General features: G+C 65.3%; 1 protein-coding gene and 1 long non-coding RNA gene across 7 annotated transcripts; one reads left to right on the top strand and one right to left on the bottom strand.

The window, feature by feature from the left end:
• The first annotated feature begins 151 nt into the window (after nt 1-151).
• UCKL1 (uridine-cytidine kinase 1 like 1) lies at nt 152-10,431 on the top strand. Of its 6 annotated transcripts, none has more exons than XM_090286684.1 (15): nt 152-301; nt 5,238-5,428; nt 5,575-5,681; nt 5,767-5,937; nt 6,021-6,092; nt 6,847-7,036; nt 7,116-7,177; nt 8,583-8,602; nt 9,043-9,141; nt 9,240-9,333; nt 9,412-9,474; nt 9,571-9,693; nt 9,777-9,884; nt 9,950-10,106; nt 10,199-10,431. In XM_090286684.1, the coding sequence occupies exons 1-15, from the start codon at nt 189-191 to the stop codon at nt 10,276-10,278; spliced, it is 1,650 nt and encodes a 549-aa protein (XP_090142810.1). In that variant the 5' UTR covers nt 152-188; the 3' UTR covers nt 10,279-10,431. The 6 variants fall into 6 exon arrangements, with proteins under 6 accessions (XP_090142810.1, XP_090142811.1, XP_090142808.1 ...); XM_090286685.1 differs by lacking the exon at nt 8,583-8,602 and adding an exon at nt 7,616-7,632; XM_090286687.1 differs by lacking the exon at nt 152-301 and adding an exon at nt 2,570-3,093.
• LOC150003833 (uncharacterized) lies at nt 505-3,739 on the bottom strand. The gene is made up of 3 exons (XR_016512803.1): nt 3,047-3,739; nt 2,092-2,255; nt 505-937 (listed from the first exon to the last, which is right to left on the bottom strand). It is a non-coding gene; the product is annotated as an uncharacterized LOC150003833 (long non-coding RNA).
• Nucleotides 10,432-17,909: the final 7,478 nt, after the last annotated feature.

The following is a 17,909-nucleotide window of genomic DNA, read 5'->3' as shown; positions in this document are numbered from 1 at the left end:
TGGACGAAACCCACACGTGGCCGCACGACCCAACTCTTGAGTCTTAGAGGCCCAGCCGCAAGGCCTTATGGGACTTGTAGTCCTCGCAGCGCGCCGGCGGGCGCGCAGGTCAGAGCCCAGAACTACAGCTCCCAGAGCCATGCGGCCCACCCCCGCCCACTCGCCCAGCGCAGCGGCCTCGGAGCTCCATGGCGGCGCCCCCGGGCTCCACCGATGCCCCCCGCACGCCCCCACTGGCCCCCGCGGCCGCAGACGGAACGGACCGGCCGGGGGCGAAGAGCGAGGCCGCCGGCGAGGACCGGTAGGCGTGGCGGCCGAGTGGGGGCCGGAGTCGTGGGCCGCCCCTCCCACAGCGGAGGCGAGGGCGGCCCACGTGAGCCGCAGCCCCCGCCCCAGCCCGTCCCCCGGGGGCGTGCAGGGCTGGGGCCGGGCACACAGGTGCCCGGGTCGCGGGGGGCGGTTCCCGACGTGCCGCAGGCTGAGCCGGGAGCTGAGCCTGGAGCGAACGGAGCGCGATCTGCAGCCCGAGGCTGACTTTGTTTTCGGTCCCGGGTGGATGGGGCCCGCGGGCACCGGGGCTGCAGTGTGTGCCGGCCTGCCTGACGCTCCGGGGCGGGCAGTTCGTTCTGGAGTCCGCTCCACCGAGAGGCCAGGGATCGTGATTCTGGGGGTGGTGCATGGCTCTCTGTCCCGCTTGGAGGGGAGCGCCCTCGAGGCTTCCGTGGGGCTCTGCAAGAAGGGCCGTGTGGGGGTGCAGCGGAGGAGCAACTCTGTCACCCTGGCTGGGGAGACGGAAGTGGCCAAGAGGAAATGGGCTCCTGCGCCTGAAGGCCGGTTCCTCGCTTCCGGGTCTGAGTTGTCCTCTGGGGAGGGCTCAGGGGTGACTGGGCTTGGGGCACCACAGGAAACCGTGGGTGGGTCCAGGAGAGTCTGGGTGCTGCGGGAGAGGAAGGGTGTGCCCTGCAGTGACAGCTGTCCTGCAGGAGTTTCCGGGCAGCAAGAGGCTGCCATGGCCCTGGAGGGGCATCTTGTATCCTGGCCCACACCTTCGGGGTGAGCAGTGACTAGGGCCTGCTCACACACAGTGACAGGGCCTAACAGGACCTGAGTCAGTGACCCCTGCTGGTTCTAAAGAATCTTTGATTTAGCCCAGGATCAGAGAGGACAAGGCCAGATCAGTTTTGACAGAAGCACTCCCTGGAGATAACAGGCTGGCGGCAGCTGCTGCTGGGCCCTGCCCTGTGCACAGAGGGGAGCCTGGACCTGAGGGCAGGGAGCGGCCGGCAGGGCTCTGCTCTGGAGGCCACGGGGTCTGCCCTGCAGCTGCCTCTGCTCACCGCACTGTCCCTTGGGTGCTTGCCTCACAGTCCCTGCACAACCCCAGAGGGCCCCAGAGCTGGCTCTGGTGGAGTCCAGGTGGCCCTGAGCCTCCCCTGTCCACCGTCACAGCTTCTTCCACATTGCGGCAGCACCCCTGTGGTCTCTCCACCTTGCTCTCATTTCTCGTGCCCCTAGAGGGTCAGCCCCATGAGGACAGGGGCTCGATTCTCTTAGCCCTGGATGGGCCGGTGGCTCATTGGGCGCTTGTGCTACCTCCTAGTTTGGTTCAGGTGGAGTCAGGGGTGCAGCGGTGGGTGCAGGAGGCCAGCCCAGAGCAGCGGGAAGGAGGGCTCCTGTAAGGGGGCGTTTCCAGGGAGGTGGGGTGGGTGGGACCCCGTTCTTACACCTGCCCTAATAAAGGCTCCTTGAAACTTTTGTTCCTGAGCCAGTCTGGGACCCCTGATGCCTGGCCTTAGTGAACCCCCTCTTACCTACCCCCAACACCACCCTCCCAACCCCTCCCACTCCACTAACCCCCATAAACAGCAAATTTTCCTAAGCCTGGGTGGGTTCTCAGGCTGGCATAGCGGCTCCGGGGCTGCTGGCCTCAACTCTGTAGCCCTGCCTAGGGCTGGATGCGGCTCAGCCCCTGCTTATCTGCCCAGGTGGTGGTGGTGGGGTGCCCAGCAGGGAAGCTCCTGTGGGCAAAGACGGACAGGTCAGTCCTGCCTCCAGGGGCCTCTGGTGGGCACAGACACACTGCTGTGTTACCTGGCAGCCAGGAGAGAGGCCTCTTCAGGTGTGTGAACCCCACGGGGCATTTTCTCTCCCCTGCGGCTCTGGCAGCCATAGTGATGTTGGACGCTGAGTCAGGAAGAAAGCGGGCATTCGATGGGGGGCGTTCGATGGGTTGACCGCAGGGAGGAGGCTGGGGCCTGTGAATGAAAATCCCTGTGCAGACCTGAGGACCAATCCTGTAGGTGGCCCACCCTTTCTGAACTCCCTGCCTCCTGCTGCCAGGGTAGGGAGTGCCTCTGTTATCCCCTACACGGTGCTGAGCCCTGGGTGGCCTTGGGGGACAGGCGGGAGCCTAGCTGTCATGGGGGCGGGGCCGTCAGTTATTCTCAGGCACTCAGGAGGGTAGAGTTTCAGATTTGTTTATGCCTCTAGGAGGCACCTTGGGGACAGGGGTGGGGCGCCCAGCTCAGCATTGACATTCAGCTCAGCTTGGCCAAGAGACACCTCAGATTCCCCTGTGCTACTGGGGGCGGTTGGCTCTGCAGCCCCAGGCAGGCCAGGGGTCTGGAGCTCTTTGCAGGGTGTTGGGGGGCGGGGCGGTACACGGTGGTCTGCAGCCAGCCCTGGGCCGTCGGTGTGCCAGCCCGCGCACCGGAGGGGCAGTTCACACCCGATGCCGGGCTTTTCTCAGCAGGGTCAGTGCTATTAATATCAGGCGAGCACACAGCCCCCAGCCGGGTGATCCTCTTAGGCCTGTGACCTCGTTCTCTGGGGCCAGCACTGTCCCTTCAGTACAGGGTCTTGAGGGGCCTCCCAGCTGCTGGCTCCCTGCCTCCTGGTGGGCAGTCTGGTAGCGACTCATGGAGGGGCAGTTGGGGTGGCTTCTCAGCTGTCCCAGGGGGCTGCTGTGGGTCTAAGGCGGTGCGGTTTGCCCTGCAAGCACCTGGGTTCCCCCCGTGTCCCCACCATGAGCAGCCCCCCAGCTTACCCTGGCATCAGGATCTCGGGCTGCTGGGCCCTTGGAGTGGAAGGCAGGTGAGTGGCAGGCCTGTTTTCTCACGTCCGTGTGAAGAGACCTGCCTTCGCTGTGTCTGGGTGGGTTCCCGCCGTGTGTAATGAACGTCAGGAAAGGCTGGGCTAGGCAGGTGCAGGCACTGCTTTGCTGGGGGCTGTTCATTGCACGGGGTCTGTCTCGGTGGCTCCCAGTCCTGGGGTTGAAATGACCTGCCACTGTAGCCAGAGCACCCTGCTGACCTGTGATCAGGGAGGTAAGGTCTGTGCCGTTTTCCCCTCTGGAAGTGGGTCCCACTGTGACGAGGGAGTGAGGCTGCCCTGAGGGCGCGGCGAGGGCCACTGTGTGCCCGGCTCCCAGAGAGTCGGTCTTCGGAGAAGGCCACGGGGCTGGGCTTGGCTGCCGCCCCAGCCTCACCGTTCGCAGTGGGTGGGTGTCTGCGGTCTTCCCTGGCCCACTTTCCCTCCTTCCCTGGGAAAGTGTCACCCTGGCTGCTGGCAGCACAGGCCTTGCTCGGTCGTCATTTCCTCAGCAGGATGAGGAACTGTCACAGGAGGGACCTGGGGCTCCCGCTGGAGGCCTCCAGCCTGGGGCAAGAAGCAGTGGGGACAGGAGAGATGGCAGCAGGGTCAGCCCCAGGCTTCTGCTCTCAGGGGTCAGTTCTGCGAGGCCGCCCTTGGCACCGGCGCGCCCGGGTTGGCCAGGCTTCCCCCTGTGTAGAAAGGTACAGAGAGGAGGGGCCTCTGTGGCCGCTCGGAACATCCCTGCCGCTGGGATGGCTCATCTGCTGTGGCCAGAGTGTGTAGGGCACCTCCTGGGGGGGCGTCCAGGTAAGCAGCCAGCACTGCCCATGAGCGGGACCCAGGGACAGCATCTGCCACCTCGTGGCTGAGTGCGAATGCAGGCCGCACCTGGGGCAGCTGGTCCACACCACGCTGAGTCCCCCACACGCTCACTGTCAGTGGCAGTGCTGTGTCCTGTCCCCAGGCCCACCTTGGCGCCCACTGTTTGTGCTCGGCCCCGCCATGGGCACCGGCACCAGTTCTGAGCGGAACGCGGCAGGCAATTGGTGTCTCCGCAGAGCACACAGCACACAGACGTGTTAAAACTGCCGCACCCCCTCCCCCAACGCTGCCCTGGAGACCTCTGTCCCCTGACAGCTGGCTTTCTTGCGGCTTACATGTGTGCCGACATCATTCTGTGCCCTCAGGAGCTGCCCATGTGACTTGTCACGTCTTAGGCCTCAACTGACTCCTTCCACAGCCCCCCCATGCACACATGTGCAGACACCATCCTGGCACTGCGCGTTGCAGCAGCAACAGCAGGACAGTGAGCTTCAAAGACAGACTGTGGCCTCGCCTGGTTTCTGCAAACAAAGGGGCTCATCCTTACGAGACACTCGTGGGAGGCAGAAACCTCTGTTCCCAATTTTGGTGTCCAGGGTAGTCCTGGCATGTCTGCTTCAAGCTGACTGTGCGCACACATGTCCCGCCCATGCACGCTTGCCCGCAGGGCGTGCAGGTAGGCCGCGTCTGCTGGCTGGGTTTTCTGGAAGTGTCTCGGGGTTTGCTTTCTTGCGCCCCCTGCGTCCAGGACACCTGCTGCGTCTGTGCTGCTCGGGCCGTCCGAGCAGGTGTCGGGCCAGGCCGCCCAGCCACACAGGGAGCTCCCAGAAGCTGCCTTGTCGGGCCTCGGGCCAGTTGCCGCACCAGACCCTTCGGGGTGTTATTGACACAGAGGTCAGCGTGCCCGCTCCCACGAGTGATGCTGCGTGGTGACGGCCGGCGCCGGTGCTGTCTGCCTTTCCGACTGAGCTTGCACTTTGCAGGCTGTGGAGGCCTCCGCCGTCCTCCCTGGAGTCTGCAGTGGCCTCCCCACGGACCGCCCAGCCCAGGGTCCTCCTCCTGTGTCCGTCCACGTCACTGTCTTTGGTGTGGACGGCACTTCCCCCACATCCCTGTCATGGTTGGCCGTCCCTCTGAACTTGTGTGAACAGGGATCCAGGCCCCAGGCCCTGTGGATGGGTGGCAGGCGGGTTATGTGTGGCACGCTGGCCCTGCCTGTGTGCCTGTGTGGGGGTGCATCACAGGTCCGGCCACACAGGGCCTGATGTGGGTGGAGGGGTTGGGGGCCCAGTGCTGAAGTGAGCGCATTCTTCCCCCTGCAGCAGCAATGCTGAGGCCTTGGACAGGCTCCTCCCACCCGTGGGCGCTGGGCGCTCACCCCGGAAGCGCACCACCAGCCAGTGCAAGTCCGAGCCTCCCCTGCTGCGCACCAGCAAGCGTACCATCTACACGGCGGGGCGGCCGCCTTGGTACAACGAGCATGGCACGCAGTCGAAGGAGGCCTTCGCCATTGGTGAGCTGGTTGCCACCTGCCCCTTACCCCCTGGGTGTGTTGGGCAGGGCCAGCCGTGTCTCCGCTGACCTGCCCTCTCAGGCCCCAGGACAGGCCCTGCCCACCCCGGGACCCAGGTCTGAGCCCATCTGCTCTGCTGCCTGCAGGCCTGGGTGGTGGCAGTGCCTCTGGGAAGACCACTGTGGCCAGGATGATCATCGAGGCCCTGGACGTGCCCTGGGTGGTCCTGCTGTCCATGGACTCCTTCTACAAGGTGAGGGGCCCCGTGCGGGCCGCCGCTGTCCCCGGGGCCCACTGCCGCCCTCCGGCCCGGTTGGCAGCCAGCCCGCTCCCTGCAGGTGCTCACGCGGCAGCAGCAGGAGCAGGCCGCCCGCAACAACTACAACTTCGACCACCCCGATGCCTTTGACTTCGACCTCATCGTGTCCACGCTGCAGAAGCTGAAGCAGGGCAAGAGCGTGCAGGTGCCCGTCTACGACTTCACCACCCACAGCCGCAAGAAAGACTGGGTAGGCCGGCGGGTGGGCGCGGGCGGGTGTGGGCGCGGGCGGGTGTGGGCGCAGGCGCCAGCGCAGGCCCTTTCCCTCTGCAGAAGACGCTCTACGGGGCCAACGTCATCATCTTCGAGGGCATCATGGCCTTTGCTGACAAGACGCTGCTGGAGGTGAAGAAGGGCTTGGGCCACCTCCTCACCCTCCCGTAGGGCCGGCCTTCAGCATGACTCCTCCTGGCAGGCCCCAGTCACCCCCCTGTCCCCGGGGTGCATGGGTACCTGTCCCATCTGCTGGGCGTGGGTGAGGAGTGTGCCCTCTCCCAGGAGGGAGGCAGGCCTGGGGGGGTGAGCAGACCAGGCTCGGGGTGTGAGCCTTCCCGTCCCCACCTGCACAGCCCTGTGGCTGCCGGTGTTGGGGGGGGGTCACGTGTGTGCCGGTGCCTGGGCAGGAGGGGGCCTCCCGTGCGCACGCGTCTGCACAGGGCGCTCCCGACCCCCAGCAGGCATGGCGCAGCCTCGTCCTTCCCACCGGGCCACAGGCCACGCTGTGGTGGCTCCCTGTTCTGCCCCCGCTGAGGCCTGTGCTCACAGCCACGTGAGCTTCACGTTCCTGGGGTAGTTCTGAGGCTCGGGCCCCAGGAGCCGCTGCCCCCAGCACCCCCCTTCTTGGCCGCTGTGGGGGTAACCTGCTGTGTGCTAAGGGTGGGGACAGACCCCAGACCTCAGTGTGAGCCTTAGCAAGGGTGGCTGCCTTAAGAGCCTGCCGTCCAGAGGAGCACCAGCCTGTGCCCGGCCGACTGCATCCTTGCCTCCCAGAACCTCGGCACGCCGCTGGGCCTCGCGGGCATGTGGTCCGTGCGGGCTGGGGCCGAGGGCCACCTCAGGGGCCTGTGCCGGCCTTGCTCAGGAGCTCGCTCCCCTCCAGCTCCTGGACATGAAGATCTTTGTGGACACAGACTCTGACATCCGCCTCGTGCGGCGGCTTCGCCGGGACATCAGCGAGCGTGGCCGCGACATCGCGGGTGTCATCAAGCAGTACAACAAGTTCGTCAAGCCGGCCTTCGACCAGTACATCCAGCCCACCATGCGCCTGGCGGACATCGTGGTGCCCCGAGGTGACTCTGCCGTGGGGGCGCAGGTGGGGATGTGGCCTCTGTCACCTTCTGGTGTCACCCTCCTGCCCTTCCTCCCCAGGGAGCGGGAACACGGTGGCCATCGACCTGATTGTCCAGCACGTGCACAGCCAGCTGGAAGAGGTGAGCCTGCCCCTGCGGCTCCCACGTGCTTCCTCCATCCTGCTCAGCCAGCCACGGTTCCCTGAGAAAGTGGGCTCAGGTGCCCCCAGTGCTCCAGGCCTGAGCTGTCCCTCCCACCCTCTGGGGGGACTGTTGGGTTTTGGCATGAGTCCCACGTCCCGAGCACCCTCGGCACGACCCGGCCTGAGGTCACATGACCTGGGCTGGAGGCCTGAGGCTCTGCTTGCTTGGGTTGGAGGCCACAGGGAGTCAGCCCCTCCTGTGACGGGCAGTCCCCGGGGAAGGTCCCTCCATGGGGCTGGGGTGTGTCCATTCCTGGGAGGGTGGCCGGGCAGGGCACGTGGCAGCGGCGGCTGTGCTGTCCGGCGACTGCGAGGCGAGCAGCCGCCGCCAGTGACGTGCCACCCTGTTCCCTTGTTTCCCGTGTTGCTGCCGCAGCGTGAGCTCAGTGTCAGGTAAGACGTCCGCACCTGTCTGCACAGACCACGGGCCAGGAGCCAGGGTTCTCACCCACGTGCCCACCCTGTGGCGGCCTGCTCCCAGCCCAGAAGGGGGCACGGCGGTCCCCACTGCTTCTGCCTCCCCTTTGAGGTGGATGAGGAAACAAGGCACAGAGAGGATGGGAAACTGGCCTGAGGTCACGCGGAGCCCAGCCCTAGGCTGGCCTGGCCTCTCAGGGGCTCCTTCCGAAGCCCAGGGGCACAGCCTTCCAGGGCGGCAGCCTATGGGCCCCGGTCCCTCTGCAGCCCGAGGGCTGGGAGGGGCCCGTCTGGACAGCCCGAGGTGGTGCCCCCGCCCTCCTGCTCTCTGCCCACCCTGGGGGTATGCCCAGACAGAGCCAGGAAGAACTCTGGAGGGGCCGGGCGTCCTGGGGCTGCATCTGTGTCTTGTCCCCACACAGTGGGCAGTGCAAGGGACCCGCCCTGGCTTTCTGTGGAGTCAGGATGTGCCAGTTGAGTCACCTGGCAGGAGGGCCCCAGTCCGAACAGGGGTCCCTAAGCGGCTGCTACGCTGGTGCCTCCAGCTTCCGCCCCTGCGCGGCAGCTGGCCACGGGGCTCACGCGCCCCGCACCTGTGGTCCTGCCGGGGCCTCTGAGAAAACGAGTTTCCAGGTTTCAAACTAGAGAAACCCTTAAAGGCAGCGGCTACATCTTCCCTTCTCTGGTCAGCCAAGGAAGTGGCGGCTGCGGCTGGCCGTGCCCCCGCCGCTCCAGGAAGCGTCGCTGGGGCGGGCGGAGGACGTCCTGGTCTCGAGCCCGCCCCGCGCCCCGCCCCCCGCTGCTCCCCGCTGGCCGCAGGCCGCTGCCCCTGCTGAGCGGCCCTCTCTGTTCTCTTCTCTCTGTAACCCCGGGGTCTCCTGCCCTGTCCCTCCCCGACACTCTGCACCTCTTCACCTGGCGAGCAGAGGAAGCTGCGCTGGGATATGTGAGGACCGAGTGCGCGCTGGGGCTGCGCCCGCTGCCGCCTGGCCTGGCCCCGCCCGCCGCCCCTCCTCCTCCGGGCGCGGGGCAGCAGGCCGCTTCGCCGCTTTGCTCCGCTCCTGCCGGGCCGCGCGTCCCCTGGGGGGCAGGGGCAGGGCTTGGCCCCAAAGCCGAGCTGTCCCGGGTGCAGAGGCGTCCGAGGCCGCCCCCTCGCTCCGCCTGCCCTGCCCCTGCGGCCCCCGCCGCAGCCTGCTTCCCGCCTAACGGTCAGCGCTCTGCCTTCACTGTGCCCTTTAACCTCGGCCTTGCCCTCGGGGGCCTCCCTCCGGAGGAGCCGCGGGGAGGCGGCGGCTGCCCCCCCAGCACATGCCCTCAGTGTCCGGAGTGGGAGGATGGGCCCTGGGACCAGACGCCGCCTCCAGTGCCCACCCGGCTTGTCCGCAGGGCCGCGCTGGCCTCGGCGCACCAGTGCCACCCGCTGCCGCGGACGCTGAGTGTCCTCAAGAGCACGCCGCAGGTGCGGGGCATGCACACGATCATCCGGTGAGCGCGCGCCCGCGGCGGGGCGGGGCGGGGCGGGGCGGACGGGCGCCGCGGTCCCCTTTGCCGACCACCGCCCCTGCCAACCCTGCCCCGCACAGAGACAAGGAAACCAGCCGGGACGAGTTCATCTTCTACTCCAAGAGGCTGATGCGGCTGCTCATCGAGCACGCGCTGTCCTTCCTGCCCTTCCAGGTGCGGGGCTGGGGTGCCCTGGGGCAGGGGTGGGGGCGGCCCCTCCTGCTCACCAGCGCCCTCAATGCTCGGCCGCAGGACTGCGTGGTGCAGACCCCGCAGGGGCAGGACTACGCGGGCAAGTGCTATGCGGGGAAGCAGGTATGGGCAAGGGCGCGGCCCAGGGTGGGACCATGGTGGCCCAGGAGGCAGGGGCCAGCTCAGCTGCCACCCCCCCGCCCGCCCGCCCCACCGCAGATCACCGGAGTGTCAATCCTGCGGGCGGGCGAGACCATGGAGCCGGCGCTGCGGGCCGTGTGCAAGGATGTGCGCATCGGCACCATCCTCATCCAGACCAACCAGCTCACGGGGGAGCCGGAGGTGGGCGCGGAGGAGCGGGGCGGGAGCCGGAGGTGCGGCCCTTGGCCAAGGTTAGCACTGACCCCGGCCCCGGCTGCCCCCAGCTCCACTACCTGCGGCTCCCCAAAGACATCAGCGATGACCACGTGATCCTCATGGACTGCACTGTGTCTACGGGTGCCGCGGCCATGATGGCCGTGCGCGTGCTCCTGGTGAGTGGCCACGGGGGCTGGGGGGCTGTGCGGGGGCAGGAGTCTCCATTCCGTCCCTCCGGCAGGACCATGATGTACCTGAGGACAAGATCTTCTTGCTGTCACTGCTGATGGCGGAGATGGGTGTCCACTCAGTGGCCTACGCGTTCCCACGCGTGAGGATCATCACCACAGCAGTGGACAAGCGTGTCAACGACCTGTTCCGCATCATCCCGGGCATCGGTGAGGCTGCCTGAGCCGGTTCAGCAGGGCGTGGGGGCCGCAGGGGCCGCAGGGGCCTGAGCCTCACTGCAAGGGCCTGCTTCTCTCTCTAGGGAACTTCGGGGACCGCTACTTTGGGACGGACGCTGTCCCTGACGGCAGCGATGAGGAGGAAGTGGTGTCCATGGGTTAGCCAGCTGCCGCATCTCTTCCCATCATGTCCCCACCCACCCTCCTGCCTCCTGGCCCGTGCTTACAGAGGACAGACTCTGTTCTAATTTAAAAATGTCACTGGTATAACTTATTCTATACACTTTATAAAATAAACAGTTTTAGAAAAAACGAAGCTCTGATGAGCTGCTCTGCCTGGGGCCTGGGCCTGGGGAGAGGCCCCAGGGCTGCCAGCTGTTTGGCTGTTCAAGTCCCCAGGCAGCCAAGCCCCCATGGAGCGCTGGAGTCCGGGGGCCTGGCCTCCTCCCCAGGCACTCGCTGGCCGGCAGCACCATGCGCTCGTGCTGTGGGAGGCCCAGCGGAAACCAGTGTGTGGGTGGCTGGAGGAAGGAGGGGGAGCTAGTGTTGGCCACGGGCAGGAGCCCCAGTTACAGGAGAGGTGGCCAGACTTCCAGGGGGCCGGCCATGCGCGTCAAGGCCAGAAACCCGTGCCCAGCCTGCCTCCACTGCTCCTGGGCTCCAACGGGAGGGCGGGCTCGTCTGGCCCCTACAGCCTGTCCGCCAGAGGCCTGCCTGGGGGAGGGGTGTGCCAGAGACAGCGTCGGGGCTGCTGCAGGGGGTCACCAGGCCCCTCCTCCACTCCCTGCAGCCCCAGCTCTGGCCTCTTTCCTGACCCCGTGGTCTCCTTGGTTCCCCCACCACCCACAAAGGCCATGTCATGGAAAAGCCTGACGTGGGGCGGAGACAGGAAGTCACTGGGTGGAGGCCAGGCCAAGGGGGGGCAGATAAAAGCGGGAGGCTGGTCCCAGGGGTGGCCAGGCACCAGACACCGAGGACCAACTTGGGCCCAGAGGTCAGCGAGGTTTCTCCCCCGCGAGGTGAGTGCTTCCCTCTCCCGCGTCTCCAGGGCCCCCATTCAGCCACTCACTCACCAGGTCTTGTGCTGCTGCCGGGGACCTGGGGCCGCATAAGCCTGGCCATGCTCACAGGTGCAACTGGGTCGCACGGCGGAGCTGCCCTTCTGTCCAGCCAGGTCTTCCCACGTGAGGACTGGGGTGAACAAGAGCAGCCAGGCACGGGTAGCCCCAGAAGTCCAGCCTGGGGCTGACCAGCTCCCTGAAAACAAACCCCACATGCATGTACCAGCACCATCACACATGTCAGCAGAGTATGTCCTAGACATGTGCACATGTGTGCCCACAGGAAGAGAGGGCCCAGCTGCACCCCCCCCACCCCCACGGCCCCTGTGGAAAAACAGCCTCCTCCAGCTGGGGTCGCCTCATCAGAAGCAGCTCAGGGAGGCCAGGCCAGAGGTTAGGGGACTTCTTGGGCCCATTTCCTGCCAGGGCTCCGAGGTGGTAGAAGTGGGTCGGTCCTTCCCAACAGCCACAGGGTAGGTCTCTGGGGAACAGTGGGAGGAGGGGCCTCCCAGCCCCAGGTCCTGGGAACAGCTGCTGGACATTGGGAGTCCAGTTTGATCAGAAGACTCAGGGGGTACCCTCAGGGATGGACGAGCCCACCCAGGAGACCCTTGGATGGACCAACTGGGGGCTGGGAGCCAGGTGGCTCTTGAGCTGCCTTTCTGGGCACCTGGGCTCCTCCAACCTGGAGCGGAGAGGGCAGCTGGGTGGGAGCGGTCCTGGAGCCACTCCCTGTGCTCGTCCAGAAGCTCCTGGACATGCAGGGCGGGCGTCCTGGAGGAGACCCCTGCCCACCACAGGCGCCACCGGCTGCGCTGAGCGGCGCCTCCAGGACTGGCTGACCTGCGAATGCTGTCTCCAGGGTCAATCTCAGGTTCGTCAGCCCACGAGGCGCCGCCCCTTCCCCAGCAGCTGCTGCCACAGTAAGAGGAGGCCTGGGGCCCCCTCTGGGCCACGGGATAGGCCGACCCAGCAGGAGGCACGTGGGGTCAGCACGCTGACTTGGGCAGGGCCCATGTGCCCACACGTTGTCAGCAGTGGGGGTCTGGAGGGCTGGCCGGGCCTCGCGGAGCCTCGGCTGGCACACCTGCAGCCAGGAAGCGCCTGTAAGACACCTGGGTTCCTGGGTCCCAGGCCTGATGTGGCCCAGAAGCATCGGGGAGTTCTGGGAGACGACCTTCTGCACCAGTCCAAGGGCAAGGCCTTAGGCCAGAGGCTGGGGGTGTCAGACTTCTCCAAGGTCGAGCTGAGTTTGGGGAGAGCCAGAGGGGAGGGTGCACAGGATTCAGACAGGACAGGGGGAGCGGGTGGATCTGGCCGTGCTTAGGTTAGAAGGGTGAGAATGGGCCAGTTTGCATGTGAGTCTGCAGGGACCCAGTCTGTGACTCACAGGATGGGGCCCAAGAAGGAACTGGGCTGGGAGCAATGGCCACTTCAGGGGCGACACATCTGCTGAGGCAACTGCCAGGCAGGTGGGCCTTCTCCCGGCGCGGTCCCTTGGTGCCTCTGCTCAACAGTCAGCTTCCAGCTGGGGGCCAAGAGCGACTCTGGTGCCACGTGGCTAGTAGGTGTGGGGCATGCTCCAGCTCCGCCACCCTAATCTCTGTGCACCCCAGTCCCAACTGGCATGTCAGCCACCAAGACGGCCAGGGGAACATGCGTCTGGATGAAGAGGAACCTTGGTCCCTGGTGTTGGCATCAGGCACTCCCAAAGTTCTGGGGAATCAAGCTGAACTAGGGTGCCCGGCAGGAGCTCCGCTCCTCTGGGACTTGGGAGTCGGCGTGGAGAGGGGGCAGCTGGGGCTGAGGACAGGGTAGTTCCCAAACCAGGATGTCACTGCACGGGGTCTCCTGGAGGTAGTGTTGCTGGCACTGCTCCTGATGTTCACCTGGGGCCCCGCGCTCCATGGCTGGGGGCTCACATGCAGCTGCTACACGTATTCCGGGGGCAGGGGGAGCTGCTTCACAGGCAGGCAGGTGGCGGGGACGGCTCTGGACCGGTGCCCTGCACACATCCTGTGGACCCGCCCCGCATACCCTGATGAGCCCGGTCACCCCCGTCTCCCACGTCCTGCTGTGGTTACTGAGCAACATCAAGTCCTCGCATGGCCTTGGCACACAGGTCCCAGGGCCCTGCCTGTCCCTGCCATGGGGATCCATGGGGACCCTTGGGGATCAACACTTGCTGGCCACCCCGTCCAGCTCCGGGAATAAACTACTTCAAATGGTGACGCCGACCGGTGCAGCCCTCAGGGACAGCCGACATGTAACCAGCGGCAGAGCCGGGCGCCCCGGAGTCCGGGCACAGGAGAGCCCACAAGGCGCGGCCAGGCACTCGCCCCCGCCTGCCTGTCAGCCCACCCGCACGTCCTGTGCAGCGGGGGTGGGGCTTCTGTATACCATACGCCGGCCCAGCACCTGCCTGGGGGTCTTGAGGTGACCTGGTTCCTGGGCTGTGCTCCTGGTGGGATGGGGGAGGAGAGGACACGTGAGGACCCCTGCCTGCAGCCGCACCACGACCTGTGCCCGGAGTGCCAGGGTCTCTGGATGGGGGCCCGGAGGCCAGAGGCTTGGACTGCTTTACTGTTCTCCATCAGGGTCCCACAGGGAAAAGATCAAAACTATGAAGATGATCAGAAAGACAACACAGTAAGGACGCTCACAGGACGCTGGGCTGGCAGGGAGGCGGGAGGAGCCGGCGGCCCAGCGCATGTGGCCACTTCAGTGGAAAACTGAAACCAGGCGCGTGTGGTTCACCGGCCGGGGAGGTCGCGCCGGAGTGAGAACACATGACCTAGACCTGCGTGTAGTCACTCAGACTGATTAGAAAGAAAGCACCTACATTGGATGGGAACGGATAACGGGGGTGTGTACAAGTTACGGGGCCTGCGGCCTCGGCAGTGCACGCGGCGTGCGGACGCTGACCCCACAGGCTGCATGCAGCCGCGGGCAGAACCACTGAAATGCTTGCAGCCACTGCCAGGAGGGGAGTGGTGTCCACACGGGTTTTCAGTCATGTTTCCTTTAATGGAAAACCTAAACCAAACTTCCTATTTCTTACATCCGATAGACTTCTTTCAAGGTGTTGGTTCCGTTATGTGGCACTTTGAAGCGGCTCCCATTTTTTAAGAATGTGTTTGCCTTGCCAAGCCAAGACCAAGGGCACAGAGGAAGCTGGCACCCCGGGTAGAGGCAGCACTGCCCACCACCTGTGGGCCTCCTGGGTCTGGGAGGCCTCTCCCACCCAACGCAACGCAGAAGGGAACACGTGGCCGGACACAAAGCCCCGGGACACACCGCTGTGGGCAGAGCTGGCACCTCTTGTGGGGGCCCCAAGGTGGACACTTCTCTCAGGGTGAGCAGACAGGCACAGGCACCAGTCCAGGGACACCTCTCCACTTGCCCCTAGGGACTGCAACTGCTGCAGGGCCCGCTGGGAGGACCCGAGTGTGCGCTGGGCCGATGTCTCCGTGGGGCAGGCCTCTGAATGGTCAGGACCCGAGGGGGCTGTGGACAGAGCACCTGTGGGTCAGCAGAGCACGGGCCCCGCTGTGAGGGCCGCTGCCCTGCCCACCAGCCTCCCCACCGCCCAGATGTTGGCCGCCACGCACCCAGGTGGAAAGTCACTGATGGCATCAGGGGGAGGGTGGTGCTGCAGTCTCTGTGGGACAAGGGAGGGGACATGTCCCCGAGGGTTGCAGGACCCAGACCAGGAGCCCTGGGCTTACGGCTCCCATAGCCCCCATCCTCTTCACTCGGGTCTTGGTGTTCAGAAAATGGGGGGTGAGGGACGCCCGCCCACACCTGGGCCAGGCCGGTAAGAGGGATTTCTAAGCCCCCAGGGGACTGAGAGGGGCCCCCAAGGTAGGCTGGTCCCTCAGCGCAAGACCCCTCGCCCCAAAAGGATCCCGCAGGGACCATTAAGAGACACACCTGGCGTGCAGTGAAAACGTTTATTTTACAAGTTACCCTTATGTTAAGTCAACACCCAGACAGACAAGAGGGAGACCACCACGGGCAACTGTCCACCCTGCAGCCTGGCCCTGGGGTGTGCGCTCTGCAGGGTCCCTGCAGCAGGATGGAACCGGCGCGGACAGTGCGCGGACAGTGCCTTCCATGCATCGCTCTTAGTTTTAAAAAACGTAAATAAGTTTCAGTGCAAACTGCCTCCCCTCACCTAGCATGAAATGAATCCATTTTCCAGGGAACCGCACCCATGGCCTGGCCCCACTCCACCCCGCCACCCCTCCCAGGCTGACCCGTGGTCTCCAGAGAGACGGCCTCAGAGCAGCTTGGTCACTGATCAGATCTGAGGCTTAGAAAATCGGTTTCAAAGTCTGTGCGGAGAAAAGGGTTTCCGCCACCTCCAACCGAGGTCACACACGGACCCTCAGCTGTGGGTCAGGTGATGGTAACAGGAGGGCCCTGGACGAGCACCTGACCCAGGAGAGGCCGACAGTGGCCACCGCAGCAGCTCCGGTGCCACGCCCAGCCGCCCACACTCTGGGTGCGTGGCAGGGTCTTCTGTGTGCCCAGTTGAGGAGCCTGCAGGGATCCCCGTCCTGCCCCGACTCGCCAAGAAACAGAGGCCATTTTGGAGCCAACTTTTATTGTCCTTGCTGCTTTGCCGCTGGACAGCAGCAGTCACGTCGGCTGTGTGATACACACATGGACACACATGGACACACATGGACACCCACTGCCCACGCCTGCAGCACAGACTCTGCCACCCGTGCTGGTGAGGACAGTGAAAGTGTCTCTGCCAATTCCACAGGAGGAAGGGTCACAGCCAAAACAACAGAACAGACAGGTCAGTCCTGTGTCACGTGGGTTCACGGCTCAGAATGTGAGGAAAGGAATGACACCGGTTGCTTGTTTCATACCCGTCACCACCCGCCCCTGGGAGGAGAGACAACTCCCCCCACCGTTCCCGCGTCTGCCCCGGCCCCTCCTGAGAGCCTGGTGATGGGGAGGCTGAGGGTCTCCCCAGACTGCCGGTGGCAATGGCGGGCCCTCCTCAGGCCCCAGCTTGTCAGGCACAGACCGCCCACGTGAGGACATTGAGAATGGTCCTGGCAGGGCCTGACCCCAAGCAGGAGCCCGGTGGGGAGCCCAGTGGCCAGCAGTAAGGAGTCACCCCCTGCCCCAGCCTCGGCCCCCAGTGGGCGGGGCTGCGCTGACTGATCAGACGGTGAGGAGCGCGCACTGAGCAGCAAAGCCTAAAGCAGCTGGAAACGAGAACAGAGCCGAAAGGGAGACAAGACGAGACCACGTCACTGAGCGGAAAAGAAACCTACAAGTCAGCAGCTGTCGTCAGAGGCCCGCTGGTGCCTGGCACATATGTCCTGCTGGCCATAGGTCGTACTCCCAGACCCTTAGCTCTGGCTGTCTGTCCAGCCAGCCCTGCCTTTGGCAAAACAGACCCCGAGATGCCCAGGCCACACACACTAGCCGCCTTCAGACACCAGTGCTGGCCACACGGGGCCCCGCTCTGGGTGGCCCCGGAGCGAGGCAGAGCAGCCCCCACTTCACACACGAACAGGGCGCCTCTCCAGCATCAGCAGCTCTGCTCGCCAGGGCCCTGACCACAGAGCCACTCCAGGAGGGCCCCCCAGCCTGACCCACCAGTCAAGTCTGTAGAGACCTGCCCGGCTCCCGGCGCCCCCCTGCCCCAGGGAGCCTCGGGTCTCCAGAGATAGATCAACAGTTGGGAGATGCCTGGCAGGATCTCCCTGGGAGGCGGCCAGGCCCCAGTGACAGCAGGGCCACTGCCAGGGCAGCTTTCTACCTAAAGTGCATGATTTAAACTGATTCTTGGTCATTCTGGGGAAAACAATTCATCTTCCAGGTGGCTTCCAGAGGTGTCCCCAGGGCAGCCTGTGGCCTGCAGCTCAGGCTGAATCCTGGGCGGCCTGGCCTGGCCTCCGCCCTCGCTCCAGGGTGTGGGTCCAGCGATGAGAGTTTCTTATCCCCGTAGGAGAGGCCTGGTTTCAGCAAATCACTTCCAATTTCACGTCACAGTGCAGAGCTGCTCTGTCACCAGTTATCACGATCACGTCAATGAGCAAAAAGACCAGAGTGGGACCAAATGACTGCCCAGGTCCCCGTGCTGCCTGCAGGAACGGCCAGGCCCCCGCGCATCAGTTCTGGCCCGACACTGCTGTTCCTCCCAGCCACGTCCCAGCCCATAGAGCCTGGCATCTGTGTGGCCCATGGTGAGAACAGCAGCTTCAGGGACACGCTCTGGCCTGTCCGACACAGGAACCCACAGCGGCAGGTTCGTCCTGCAGAAACCAGGCCCCTGTGAGCTGCTCGGGCCTCAGACACCAGGGGCAGGTCTTGCGGAGTTCACTGCTCAGCAGCACATGCGGGCCACGTTCCCCGGTCCCCACAGCAGGGGCACCACCCACAAGGTCTGGGACACAGACAAGGACCAACTGCCAGCAGCTCACAGGAGGCGCTGCTCGCAACCGCAGTGAGGGACTAACAAGCACAGGGCCTCAACGCTCCCAGGCCAGGATGGGCCTTTGGTCCAGCGGGCCCCGCCTCAGGGCCCTGATGCCTCCAGCTCTGGCCGGGGAGCAGCTGAAGGAAGGGGAGGGCAGGGGCTCTGGAAGCAGAGAGGAGGCCGGGCAGCCAGGCGCCACCAGCAGCCTGGTCTCTCAGCCTGACTGTGACTAGCGGGGCCGCTGCTGCCTCTGTGGTGCTCAGACGTCCAGAACAGTCACACAGA

Source organism: Furipterus horrens, unplaced genomic scaffold, assembly GCF_987537825.1.
Source record: "Furipterus horrens unplaced genomic scaffold, mFurHor1.1.pri manual_scaffold_8, whole genome shotgun sequence".
Lineage (NCBI taxonomy): Eukaryota > Metazoa > Chordata > Mammalia > Chiroptera > Furipteridae > Furipterus > Furipterus horrens.
Note: the sequence above shows the minus strand (reverse complement) of the source record. Positions and strands in the feature narration are given on the sequence as shown.